Source organism: Chaetodon auriga, chromosome 3 (assembly GCF_051107435.1).
Source record: "Chaetodon auriga isolate fChaAug3 chromosome 3, fChaAug3.hap1, whole genome shotgun sequence".
In the NCBI taxonomy this organism is placed as follows: Eukaryota; Metazoa; Chordata; class Actinopteri; order Chaetodontiformes; family Chaetodontidae; genus Chaetodon; species Chaetodon auriga.
The window spans coordinates 22458564-22472482 of NC_135076.1; the positions used below are offsets into that span (position 1 = coordinate 22458564).

Here is a 13919-nt window from a genome sequence, read left to right on the forward strand (position 1 = left end):
GCCGGCTCTCATCTCCGGGAGGCCCCTCCATATTTGTGTGTGTGTGACAGAGAAAGAGACGGGGGGATTTTTTTTTTTTTTCTTTCCACATCTTCTACAAGGAGATTATACCATCTCCACAATCCTCTCAAATCATGTCAAGTGATTTGTGTATCAAGATAAGGACAAAGAGAACATGTATTCCAATGATGTCTCCCCATCAGTCATATTGATCGAAAGAGCACAAGAAACCAGCAAAGTGTGAGAGAACTGTGCAAACTTCTGCATTACAGATTCAAGACTGCGTCTTCTTGATCCGGCAGATTAATTTCTATGCATCCTGGAGAAAGTATTCTCTTCTTTTTGTCTCTCAACTTCAACTTTTTTGCCAGATACTTGTTTGTTACATTGACAACTCACTCTGGATATACAGCAGAAAACCACTGCAGGGTACAACCTCTACTCTGGGGTGTATTACAATAAAGAAAAGACCACCAGGACGGATTGAGCCAACAGCTTCACAGGAAGCCTGTGGTGCTTTTGGGGGATGATGAACAAAGACACAAAGGAGCCCACTGAGAAAGTCCTGCTCTGTAGGAAGTCTGCAACGCCTACTGTGGCCAGCTTTGGAAAGAAGAAACTAAATGAAATAGAGGAGAATGGAGATGGAGAGGAACCCAGGGGTGGAGAACAGAGAAGATGGGAACAGGAACACGGAGGGTGAGGATTGATATGGTGATGTGGGTTTTAAAAAAGAAAAATCAGATGATTCAGTGAAGAGAAAGGACCCAGTTCTTTTTTAAAGCACAGACATCAGCATTTAATATGAAAATATTTCAAGCCAAATTGCTATGTCACCATCAAACGCATAATATTGTATGAAGCATCGTTCCTCCACAAAGAATGGACTTCACTGATTGCTGTGGATATGATCAGGGAACCTCACATCACTACTTTGGTACTACTGCCCCCATGTGGGCATTTAAAGTACCATTTCATTCAGATTAATGCTTCTTCTTCAGCAAGTATGTTATTTCACATGAACTTCATTATTTTACGTGCACATGATTGAACGTTTTGCAAATGAAAATGTGTTCGTATAGCACATTTCATACCCAAAGGCAACAGAGTGCAGAACACAAACACAAGAAACAAATGATGAAACAATTAAAACAAGCCACCAAAAAACACGTGGACTTAATAGAACAACAAAAAAAAAAAAGAAAAAAAAAAAGAAAGAAGAAACAATTAAAGAAAAAGGAAATGACTTCAAAGTAATATGTATGTAAAAGTAAATGCTCTTCTGGCTTTTACCTACAAAATTAATTCTAAGACTCCAGTTTTAAGACACCTTTAAACTATAATGCCTTAATAATGAGGAGTTGCAGAATTTATAATGATTCTCTCAGGTGTGATATTTATTTTTAGAACTGAATGAAAGTATCTATGGGACATCCTGGTGGCCTCGTGTTTGTGTTTAAGACTCTATACTCTGATCACAACATGCCAGGCTTGATTCTAACCCGGTAACCTTTGTCTTGTGACATCCTGCTCTTTGTCTCCCCTTCTTTTCTGTTACTTCTCAACTATACAACATCAAATAAGAGTGAAAATAGCCCCCAAAAAAGCACCTGAAAAGGAGACTTTTAAGAGCAATAGAAACACAGTTATTCTTGATTGGGGGGAAATTTATTTTTATTTGTTTTCCTCTTTTGCCACTCGTCTCATTTTACCACAGAATTGCAGAAGGATGATGTTCCAACTGCCACTGAATCTCAATTGAAGAACAAAAGCAGGCAGATTTTTAATTTTATTTTTTTTTGCACCTAATGGCTGTTGACTGCTGGCTGTACTGTGCAGATAGGAACTAACCCCTTTTTAATCTCTTTGAGGTAGGCCAAAATGAAACAAACCCAAGTCATAAGCTTTTCTCCCCTGTGGACTTTTTAGAACTGGACCTCACCCAAAAGCAAGATGAGGAAAGGAGGACGAGGTCCAGTTTGTTATATATAGCAACCTGATCCATTTGGCTGTGAGAAAAAAAAATATTTTCCAACTGGAGAGTTAAAGATCAGGGCCAAACATCTGGGTGGACTGGAATATCAAGGCTACATTTGGACAATTGGGATATATCAGTTATCAATATCCACAGCAGTCATATCAATAAATGATACATATCATTCCAAGGTCTAAATCAAATAATCACAAAATGTACTGAATCGGCATAATTGTGCTACAGATGAACATTTTTCATGGGATGTAGTTGTAGGAGTTCTGCATGATGTAGCTTGTGACAGAAGGGAACCAGTCTTTGGAGAGACTAACGGTGCGGGTGAACCAAGGGTAGAAGAGCTCTGGCTGTCTCATAGTTCCAGTGATGATGATGTTCAGGGCTGCATCTGTGGCCGGGTAGGCTGGTACATTAGTGACACCCCTAGGACACAGAACCACACTGCTCTTAACTGCTGTGGGTAGCAGTGGGAAAAGATTATGCCGAACAGGTTGCAGCAGATCAGTGTCAGTGATCATTTTGCGGTAGCTGGAAGACATTTTGCATTCTGAGTTTGGTTCATACTCACTGTATACTTGACTAACCTGACTTTCTCCATAGCTGAGTCTGTGTCAATGAGCCCCAGTGTACATATAGAGACAGACACGTTGCTCTTTTTCATAGCCAACTCATGATAAAGGGCCCCGAAGAAACCATTCAAGGCAAATTTTGTTGAGGTATACGGTGCCACGAAGGGACTGGCCATTTTACCTGTGAGGCATCAATAAGAGTCAGGTTATTCAACACAATTATGAGTCTATTGTGGTATTTTCTTGCAGCCCATTTATGTACTTTGTACTCACAAGTTTGAACTTTTGTGGGATTCATCAGTATTTTAATATTGCATTTTTCTTTTCCTTGTAAAGCAATTTGTAACTTTGTTTTGAAAAAGTGCTACACAAAGGCTCATGATTACCAATTCTGATTCTGATTTACTATTTCTTTTTTAAAACATGAAAAATAATGAGGCCAGTCTATACATTATTCGTACTGATGGGTGACGATGTTTGCAAGTAATAATGTATATATGTATATGAAAATAATCAGGCAAACCAACCTAAAAGTGATGAAACAATCACCAGAGATCCTTTACTTTGCTCAAGGGAGGCCAGAGCTTTCCAAGCCATCTGAATATAGCTGAAGAAATTGACCTTACCACACACACACACACACACACACACACACACACACACACACACACACACACACACACATAGAGATCAGTACATCCTCCTCACTCAATGTGCCAATAGAGCATTAATATACTGCACTACCTTCATCAGCCACTTGATGTGCTCCACATCTCCCTCCCACGGGTGGAAGGGGCTTGGGCCAATGTGGTTGAGTACCAGGTAATCTAGCCCTCCAAGCTTTTCCAGAGCAAAATCTACCACTTTTTCCGGTTCTGACTCACTGGCCATGTCTGCTGCTATGTAGAGAGCTTTCTGGGCTCCCAAACTCAGGCACTTCTCAGCCACCTGGAAAGCAAAGATCAGAAAGAATGCATTAACTGTCCAAATGCAGTCTCCAGAAATAGTACAGAAAACACTGGTTTGAGCATCCGGCCCATTTATATGTTGTCAAGTTCACTGACCTGCTGTAGCACTTTCTCCCTCCTGGCTGTAATTACTATCTGGGCTCCAAAGCGGGCATAGTGATATGCCATTTGTTCACCAATACCTGTACTGGCCCCAGTCACCACAACCCTGGCACCCCTGAGAGACTCTGAGAGATACACGAGACACAAAAACAAATCATCCCCACTGTGTCTTGAATTGTGCAGCACCAAGGCCTTTGCAATAAAATGAGAAATAATACCAAAGTCCTCCTTGTGATTTTAAAATTGCTTCACCCATATAAATATACATAAATATTCTATAAGCTGTAGTATCAGCAGTGGTAGTAACCTTTCAAACAGGGGACATAATGTTTCAATCATAGATGAGGATGTGCAAGTACATTAACACGACCCAACTGACTCAAAGCATATCATTTCGTTACTTATGGAAACTCAGATACACATTGCCTCCTCACAACATGGATAAATGTTGTCTTCTCCCTCTGGTAAGCTCAGTCACAAGCAGATAGCATGTCAGATTATCACCAATTAGTCACACAGTTTGTGCATCCTTTCCTAAATTTCCCCAGGGGAGCATTAAAATTTTTCACCACCACCATTATACACAGATATTTGTATAAAACAGACCAGTGAGTGTGTACAGCATCCCATCACCCAGCCATATGATGATGAGTGATGATGATGGTTACATGGGCCATACTAAAATCTGTAATTGATGTTGCACAGTCTTGAGTCTATGGTCCACCCAAGTTTTTTTTTGCCTGCAAATGGAAACACAGAGCAATATAATATACTGTATAATATAACTGTATTTCTTAACGAAACTTAAAAATGAAAAATTCCCCCAACAGAAAGCATCCTGACTGGAAACATTAGAAACCAGCATGAGATGTGCACGGCCCAGGACGGGAGGGCTCTGCTGCAGGTGATTAAAAGTGCCCAGAACATCACCGCTATCCATCCACCGAGCATCAGATAGCGCCGAGGTGAGGAGTCTGCACGTAGCCCAAAGGACACGAAATGACAACAGCCACCCCAGCCACGGCCTGGTCATCCTGCTGCAGCCTGACAAGCGGTACAGAAGTATCCGCTAGCACACCGCCAGACTGCAGAGCGGCTTCTTTTCTCAGGCTGCGAGACTCCTCAATTCATCCTCCACACTCCACCACAAAAGTTACATTTTCCAAACTTATTATTTGTTAACTCGTTTATATAATTTGTGTTTTGCACAAAGCAAAGAGGGCTATATCTTTCATGCCATTGAACAATGAGCACTGAACATTGCCACATTTCAGCAACATATCAAGCATTTTTTATCTTGAATCTATAGTTAATAGTCTTCGTGGCTGCTTATCAGTGATAAGATGAAGTGTTCTGAAGCTATCTAAATTTTCTGCCTATAAAATGCACAGTGAAGGCTTGGAACTGCCTAGTCATCACAACCATCCCGATTTTCTCTCTCAAACGAGCCATCCCCCAAATATTTCTTATTGAATCAGTTGGCTGCGGCATAATGATCAAATCATGCTGAACAAATTCAGAAAGGAGAAGCATTTGTATAAATATAATTGTTTGCCAAGTATCATACAGAGATTTGAGAGGACAGGAAAGTCAAACGTGAAAAATGTGTCCTAGTTTTCATGATTTTTCATTTTGTGCTGTGACTCAAACGACTCTCTCAGCCAGGCACATGTGATCTGCCCACAATATGTCTCAGGCTTAGATTTTCCAGTTTCGCAAGAAAGGTTTGACACAACTAACTTTTTGTTTGTTTGTTTTGTTTTTTCATAGAAAAAATAAAGATGCAACAGTTTGTTTGAAAAGTGAGAACCATACATATGAAGAGCAGTAACTAAAGCTGTCAGACAAATTCAGTGGAGTAAAAAGCAAATTATTTGCCTCTGAGATGTGGTGGAGTTGAAGGTGCATAAGAAGGAAATCCTCAGGGTAAGTAAAAGTACCTCAAATTTGTACCTAAGTACTGTATTTGCGATAATGTGTTTAGTTACATTCCATAATCACCTGTCATCACATTGTCATCGCGCTGCAAAAATCATTTACCGTGTATTAACAGCTGCGGAAATATAGCCTAAATCTAAACAGCTTCTACAGGTGGTGTAAGCGCACCAACCACAATCTTCTTGATCTTGCAGTTGCGTCTCTCTTACCTGGATCAAAACTGGGTCGAGTCCACCTGACAGCAAGGAAAGCAACGCATATACTTGCTGCAAGGATTTTTGTGAAAGTTCCCATTTTGCAAACTTGCTATTTAAGCGTTAAAGTGAGCCCAGATTTCAACAGCTCCAATATCCAAGAGTGCCTCTCACGGAAAATATGAAGCAACCAAGTGCACTCCGTCCTCCCTCCTTCTCATGTCATGTATGACAGGGGCATGTTAGATAGGAGGTTCATTGAACTTCCAGCAGGTCTGACCTGCTTCTCACAAAGAAATAACAAATTACATTTAATTAAAAAAGAAAACGCCTACTTTAAAATAGCTGTTTTTATTAAGATTAAAATTGGGATTTAAAAGGTGTAAGTATCAATATATATTAAAAAGGACAAGAATAACGAATCTGGCATTCCTAAATGACACTCGCGCTGGCTTTTTGAAAGGGAAACTTTATTGACAAAACCGTTGCGTTCAGGTTTCATGCGGGGTCGTCCTTCAGTGGAGCTATCTGGATAGCTTCTGTACCAGCTCATTCTTGTCGTACTTGGAATAGCAGTACGTAAAAGGAAACTACACCGCTGTGGACCATGGCGGCAAGGATTTTGCCTGTAGTGAAGTTAGTATTTTTAATTTCACTCGTAGTTACCCTTAAGTTAATGCTGCTGTAGGAACTAGCTAGTAGCCAGTTAGCTAACTGTAGCGACGTTAGCATAATAGTCAGTCTCTGCGAGAGCTTTCCAGCTGTCACTTTTAAACTCTTTACTTATCGGTTTGTGTAGTTACTTTGCTGAGTAACTCAGCAATAAAACTTCTTTAGTCTTTATTGACGGGGTTTTGACGTTGGCCTAATAGCCCACGGTTTATCTTCGTTCGCTAATGTTAGCTACTGCTTCATGGATAGCTAACTCAAGTTCCTAGCTAATTTAAGTGGTGATTTCTTTTCATCAAAGGTCACTCGTAAGTGGTCTGCGGTCGTAACGTTAATGGTATCATGCAATCATGTTTTGAATCATGGATACAAGGTTGGGTAACCCTGGTTTATGGTCTGACTGCCTCTATACTTTCATTGTCAGACTGGCCACCAAGGTGACCATTGCAGGAGGAGCTCTGTACGTTGCCTGTGACTCTGGTCTGTTGGGAAGCGGTGAGCAGGGCTCGGAGGCCCTGGAGAAGGCAAAGGCTGCAATACCGCCCGCCATTGAGGAGTGGATGAAGTACTTTGGCCTGGAGGTACAAATATGCAATGCTTAAGCATAATTCTCATCCAGGGCTAATAGGCGTGTTAGTTCATCGGAAGGACGGAAAATATGCCAGGCACATGTGTATCCATATTTGTTGTGCATATGTGCCTGAAGTAGGCAATAGGTCAATGTGGTAGGCACCCCTGGTTATTCTTTTTATGATTCATACAACAAATACATGAGTGGATGGAATTTTATGTCCATTTTCTCAATTTTCTGCATCGCATGTCCTGTCCCTCATGGGATTGCAAGACGTAAATGTTGTATTCACGGTACAGCAGTGAGTAACTTCCAGCTGTGCTGTCCAGTAAAAAGCAAATTTATACTCATTCTCTGTTTCTCCCCGGTAGACTACAAAAACACACATTTTCAGTAAAATATGTATGTTTTAAGATAAGTACACAGCTTTGGTTTACTCCAGATCGAAGTTGTGACTTTTCAGAAATGGCAATAAACACTCATCACCTTGGTTTAACTTAAATGGTCAATAACAGGTGTCATTATGTTCTTTTTGGGAATTATCCCGATGATATTTCATTGTGTGTTTCATATTCTGGTCAAATTCTGGAGAAATATGATTATTTCCACTTTTCAGTCAAGTACCATGGGATCAGCCTTCAATCAATTTATCTACATGACGTTATAATAGTGTCTCAAGTGAAGAGTGGTCAGCCAAAGTGATATCTATCATATTTTATGCATAATCTCTTCCTGCTCGCTTTGAAGTATTACACGATTTAACGTAAATTCAATATAGTGTATATAACTAGCATTGTACTATGCTGGATCCCCCCCACCCCCCACCCCCCTCTTAGGCTCAGCTTCCAACCATGCCTAGGATTGAATTCTCCCCTGTTCAGGCGTGGAACTCTGGTAAGAACTGAATGAAAAGCTTGTTCTTGTTTTCAATTTCCAGTTTTAACTTCTGCCTGCCACCAGATTTAAATTATGGTCATGCATAGCGCTTGTTAAACACAGTAGTTTTTGTAGCATTCAACTGGAGCCAGTAATCAGTTTCAGCATCTCTACTGTGACTCTGAGATCATCATGGACCATCAAAACCCAAATCATTGATTTTATTGTATTGCAGGAGTGCGGTGGACGATTTCATCTCTTTCGGAGGCTCCTACAAAAGTAACTGAATACTCAAATCAGGGTTTGCAGTACTTGAAAGACCTCAGCAAGTGAACAGGAACTCTCTGGTCAACCTGATATTTATAAAACCTTTTTGAGTTTTGCACTTGAGAAATGACATTATTCTTCAAAAGTTGTAGCCCCTCACAAGAAAGAAGAACCACCCAACACGAAAGAAAACTGCAAGATGAAAAGAAGTTGTGAGATTTGGCTGCAAGGAGTATAGTCTCACGAATGGGTACCGTGGTTCTCTAAATGATCGTGGCATTGGTTGGGAGTTGTACATAATGCAAGGAAACAAAATGTATTTTAAAAGTTGGTCTTTCATTTTGTGTATACCACCAAAGTTTTCCTCAGCACTAATATGCAATATTTGACTCCCCTTTGTTCTCAAACCACCCAAATGTTACGAAGAGAATGTGTGTTGTATATATGCAGTTTCACAATTTGTGACTAAATAATACATCAATCTTAAAACACGTCCAGTCTTAAGTTTGATTTATTGCGGGAGAATGCTGCATGTACTGCATGTGGATCATGACAGTGAGTTCAAAGAATAAGGCCGAACAAATGTGCAAAAATCTTTATTACTCATGATGGAATAATAAGGACACCAATGACCTGTTGATGCTGCTACAACTTCAGAGCAGGAGGTGACTGAAAGCATGAAGAAGAGCGCACACAGCCATTTGCAACTCCACTTTACACAACATAGAAACACTCCACAGCACCACCACCGGTGATGTAGTGTTGAGCTTTTTTTATTTTCTTATTTTTTTCTCAATGTGGGTTAAACAAACGGTGCCATTTCTGCCCCACGGTCACTTCTCTACAGTCAAAATAAGGTTTGAAAATCTCCACACACTCTTCAGATGATGCATGCAGAGTTTTGACAGCCAAAAATAACAGTAATAGTATATTTACTGATTGACTAGTTTACTGAGAGATACACTGAATGACCTGAAGGACGCCAAGACCAATTCAGCAACTAGGACATAGTGACAAAGTCGGATGAAATAAATACTAATACCATATCGCAAGCATACGTGTCATGTTTGCAAGACAAAGTTATAAAGACTAGATCCAGAGTTAGTTTACTGTCAACAAACTGGTTTGTCAGTTGATTATACCTGTTAAATATTCAGTTTATAATTCATGTATAATAATGACCTTTTCACTAAAAGCTGGTGTTTTGATGAGATACTTGTATAAATGAGAGTAACCACAACAGGCAACATTACAAGGCGTTTTACACAAGTTGTACATATTAAATACTGTCATCTGGATAGCAACATATTTTTTTTTTCTTTTTTTTGTAATACATGCGTGTGATATAAAGCATTTACTCTGCCACATTTGCTCTTAAGGAAAAAGCAATTTGGGGAAACTACAGTATGTAGCGTACCATAATCTAAACATAAACTTTATACAATAAAGTGCTCCCCACAATATCAACATTGACATTACACAACCAAAGATGATGAGTAATATTTAAAGAACATTTTCATACCGCATTATGAGCAAAACACAGCACTAATATGAACTGATGGCTGCAAAACTTTCCTCAAGCTGTCAGTGTCGCAGACAGTCGGAGCTAGAATATGTACAATATTGCAGAATGACAAGCCAGAAGGCACTTTATGATTTGTGTGGGATCAAATTGAAATGAGAATTTAGCAAACTGCATCTTCATCACCAGTACAAATGATCTGATACAATACTAAACATGGTGCAAAGGTGCTGGAGTATATTCATACATGAGCTTAATTCATCTAAAAGGCATTTGAAAATATAAGTGCCCCATTCAGGTGGTTTGATAATGCTGCTTCCATTCATCCCTTCCAGTCCTCACACTAAATTATTTAATAATATGGGCAGATAAGCACAGCACATGTATTTATCTGCCCATTTAATTTAGTAAATGCCTCAGCGGAAGACATCTGTCCCAAATATAACGTGTATATCATGCTCATCAGCTATTTAGATGATCCAAAGACAAATGGCTTCAAAGCGACATTTTATGCAGCTTTTTTATTACACACTGGGATTTAATTAAGATAATTACTTTAAGGTCAGATCAGCGACTATCTCAGGGACAACAATGCAAATTCATTAACAACCGCACGTTGCAGCTGTTGGGCAGTGCAATCTCGGACTGTCCAAACTTAAAGTATAAAGTACAGCAGCAACATTAAAACAAGTCGACTCCCTCTCCTCGAAATATAGCCAAGCATAGCAGTGCTACAGTTTTGCTGTGCATATGAAAAACAGATTGCACTTTCTTCCAAAAAAATGAAGCGTATCAACTATTCAACCTTGCCATGGCTTTGAATAACAAGATTATAACAATGAGTGGAACAGAAGCAGATGGACGGAGGCTGGGGAGTGATATAAAGTGTCCACTATCTCTAGGTGGTTTTGACCAGGTCATAGACATGGATATGAAAGTCATCATCATATTTGATATAGTAGACAGAGGGCTTGGCTGGGACCTGGTAGATGACCAGGCCTGTTCTCTTCACACCCTTGTCAGTAACATACTCCACTTGTTTCCCCACCAGGCTCTCCGTCTCTTCTCCTGGCTTCCTGTCTGCAGGCAACAGGTGCTTGTTTTCTGAGGGGTGAAACATTACATCATTACAATAACAAATTACGAGTTTTTATAGTAATAAAGCCTCTGTATTCTGATATAAGATTTCCCACTATCTGAATTAGACTGGATTAGGAGTTGCTGTGAATGCTTGTGTGCCAAATCACTGGAATATTCTCAGATTAGAAGGAGCAATTTAAGCATATTTAAACACACAGAAACAGCTGTTTGATGAAACCACTGACTAGACTCTTGGCTCTCCAATTCTCCCCAAGAAAACAGTGTCTGATTTCACTCCAAGTTCTTTGGTGGCAAACTTTCGCTCTGAACAGTAGGTGTCTGTGTCCAGGCTGCAAGAAGTGCTTACTTCAAGCAATTTCGCCTGTTTGCTTGTGGGACTCAAACCCCCTGATAAAGGCATGATGAATGCAAACTTCCATGACCACCATGATTGCTGGTGAGCTCACATGCTATCCATGGGAGTTTAAGTGGAAAAATTATTCAAGTCACACACTGGCTGCACTTGATTCTGTCTATAAAGCCTTAGGACAAGACTATCAAAGACTAAATAAGACTTTGTAAAGTATCAATCTGCCTTTGTTACATCCAAATTACTGATACCTGCTTCAGGCAGAATCCTGAGGTCTCCATCAGCATAGTCATCCCATAGCTGGTACATATAAAGAACGGGGTCCTTTTCATAAGTGATATAATACCAGTTGGTCATGATTGGTGCTCTGGAGAGGACCATGCCTCTCCACTCATTCTTTTCTCCATCTTCTTTTTCAAACAGATGCTCCACAGCTTTTCCCACCAGCTCCTCCGCCCCTGGAGGTATCTTGATCTTGTTGTTAACTGTGGAGACACAGCCACATAAGGAAATATAAAAGTGAGAAACATGGCAACCTATAACCCAACAGTTGCAAACTAGCTGGCGCAGATTATGAGAGAGGCTAACTAACTCACCAACTTTTTCCGACAGTACTTGTAGGTTCGACACTCTGTCGTCCTTGAACAGCTCGATGCCGTAGACGCAGTCGAAGCCGTCATACTTCACCATGAAGAGGGAAGGGTTCACACTAAGCCTGTCGAGCACTGTTCCCTTCCATTTGCTCTGGTTGCCTTTCTCACGCCAGTTATGCTGAATGCGGACTCCCAGAATGCTGTTGGGGTCTGGGGTCAACATGTCACTCAGCTCCCCGCTGCTCCGCTTTCTGGTAAAACAGGATGAAATAAGAATGTCTCTGTGATAAGGTTCCAACAAAACTACGCATCTTAACCATACAAAAGGCCTTTTGGCATCAGGTTATGTAACTTGGACACGCTTGATCAAGCACGATTAGTATCTGAGATGTTTCTGTTGCTGTGGGTTAAACTAAGGTCATTTCACATAACCTCTATTTCTTACTGAAGTCTGTTTATTTTGTTATTTTTTCCATACAGCTGATTATTTAAATCAGGATGCGATATGACTTTCTGTCATTTGTTAAAGCCAGAAGTCTCATATTAACTACTGGATAATTCTAGAAGTTTATACCTGAATAAAGCACATATTCCTGCATGTTTTCCTGTTACATTACACTCTAAAACCACCATTGATGGCACCTTGTGATGACATATGCAGTAGCTTTGTTTCTACATACCTCCCCCTTTTCTTGGACATGCCTCCAGAAGTTCAAAGGCTACTGATCAAGAGAAAGACAGAACAATTTTCAGTTATTATGTGAGTGAATAAAACAGCTGCCAGAGTTCACATGTTGTGTAGAAAGCTTGAGGAAGGCCTGCGCTTCAGCTGAGAGGCTGGGCTGCCTGTGGAGACCTGTGACGGGCAGCCCAGCCTGCTCAGCAGAGACTGACAACTCCAGCAGCCAATAGATTAGCATGATGGAATAACTTCCTGGGTATTTTACTTTAACTGCACATCCATGGAGGTCACTGTTTTCTACTGAGGCGAGACTGTGTAAGCTTGTCGTATTTAGTCGGCAGACCGCACAAGTCTCGCGTCAGTGAAGGATTAAAAAGCTAATAAAAATATGTCTGACACAACTTCCAAGAGGATACGTCAGCCATTTCACTGTATCTGTATACAGTATGTAACGTTAGCCGGTTACATTTTAGAGCACATAACTTGTATATTAGCAACATACGTATAAAATATTATGGGTGAGCCAGCTTAACTGCGCGATAAGTCATGCCGTATACCACCTGTCCTGGACTAAATCCAACACACCTCACAGTGTAGGTTACCAGTAACACTCGTCCTAGCTCTACCTCAATGCAGATGTTAACGTTACTGTAAGAGAAGTGGAGGCGGCTAGCTACATCCGCTCGGCGGTGTCCCCGCTGGTCGGTAACAAATACCGCCAACAACTGGGTGTTAACAGCCTTATGTACCCTCGGAACACATTTTCATTACCTTTACGCAGATTTCATATCACTAGTGTTCAGTTCGTCTGGCAGAGAAATGCTGCCACACACCAACCCGCCTGTGTAAATCTCGCGAAACCTGTGGAAAATGGGAGATGGGGAGAGGAGACTCTATTTCCCAGCGAGCCGTCGGTTACTATGACCACCGAGAATGACATGAACGTGCGCGCAATGGATAGTGGGACTTGTTGTATTTATGACAATGATACGGACTTTTAACGACTGGAGTTAAACAGGTGTTGTAGACTGTGCTGCATGCTGCGTTCGCGGTTTGTCGGAAATAGCGTACTTACGGTATGAGTGCGCATGATCGACAAGAAAAATACCAACACAACCGACCACCACACCAAATACAGTGAGGTCAGTGTTTCTGTGACGCAAGAGTTTCCTAAAATTTGTCTTAAAGGGACAGGCAAAGTAACAGCGGTGTCAAAGTTATAAAGCAATGTTAACATTTTAATGTCTCCAAGTTCACTCTTTCTTTAACAATTAAATATCTCAGTTTGGCCTTGATAACAACACTGAACATAATTGTAAAAAGGTTAACTAACGCAACACTAAAATGCTTGCTGCACATCTGATCTCCAAAATACAATGAAAACAATATATACTCATCTACATGAAATACACTGGTCCCTTTTGCCAATTTCAAGCTCAACCATTAGAATGCACAACGTATTTGCACAATTCATCCTGCAAGAACAGTTGCAAAGAGGAGCGCTTGGTGTCAGCATAGGGGGATGAGC

The 13919-nt window shown here is 40.6% G+C and overlaps 3 protein-coding genes across 5 annotated transcripts; 1 reads left to right on the forward strand and 2 right to left on the reverse strand.

The window, feature by feature from the left end:
• Positions 1-2016: 2016 nt before the first annotated feature.
• hsd11b1la (hydroxysteroid (11-beta) dehydrogenase 1-like a) lies at positions 2017-5905 on the reverse strand. Its single transcript, XM_076726825.1, has 6 exons — positions 5777-5905; positions 3624-3754; positions 3304-3507; positions 3087-3180; positions 2575-2740; positions 2017-2413 (listed from the first exon to the last, which is right to left on the reverse strand). Exons 1-6 carry the CDS (start codon positions 5859-5861, stop codon positions 2230-2232), a joined length of 864 nt encoding a protein of 287 aa, XP_076582940.1. The 5' UTR covers positions 5862-5905; the 3' UTR covers positions 2017-2229.
• A 328-nt stretch (positions 5906-6233) lies between these two features.
• On the forward strand, positions 6234-8636 carry micos13 (mitochondrial contact site and cristae organizing system subunit 13). The gene is made up of 4 exons (XM_076726182.1): positions 6234-6397; positions 6855-7011; positions 7838-7895; positions 8113-8636. Exons 1-4 carry the CDS (start codon positions 6369-6371, stop codon positions 8208-8210), a joined length of 342 nt encoding a protein of 113 aa, XP_076582297.1. The 5' UTR covers positions 6234-6368; the 3' UTR covers positions 8211-8636.
• An 88-nt stretch (positions 8637-8724) lies between these two features.
• LOC143318148 (spindlin-1-like) lies at positions 8725-13300 on the reverse strand. Of its 3 annotated transcripts, none has more exons than XM_076726179.1 (5): positions 13163-13300; positions 12390-12431; positions 11713-11960; positions 11368-11601; positions 8725-10770 (listed from the first exon to the last, which is right to left on the reverse strand). In XM_076726179.1, the coding sequence occupies exons 2-5, from the start codon at positions 12407-12409 to the stop codon at positions 10565-10567; spliced, it is 708 nt and encodes a 235-aa protein (XP_076582294.1). In that variant the 5' UTR covers positions 12410-12431; positions 13163-13300; the 3' UTR covers positions 8725-10564. The 3 variants fall into 3 exon arrangements, with proteins under 3 accessions (XP_076582294.1, XP_076582295.1, XP_076582296.1); XM_076726180.1 differs by having other exon boundaries at positions 12390-12428; positions 13163-13288; XM_076726181.1 differs by having other exon boundaries at positions 12390-12546; positions 12600-13285.
• Between the last annotated feature and the right edge of the window lie 619 nt (positions 13301-13919).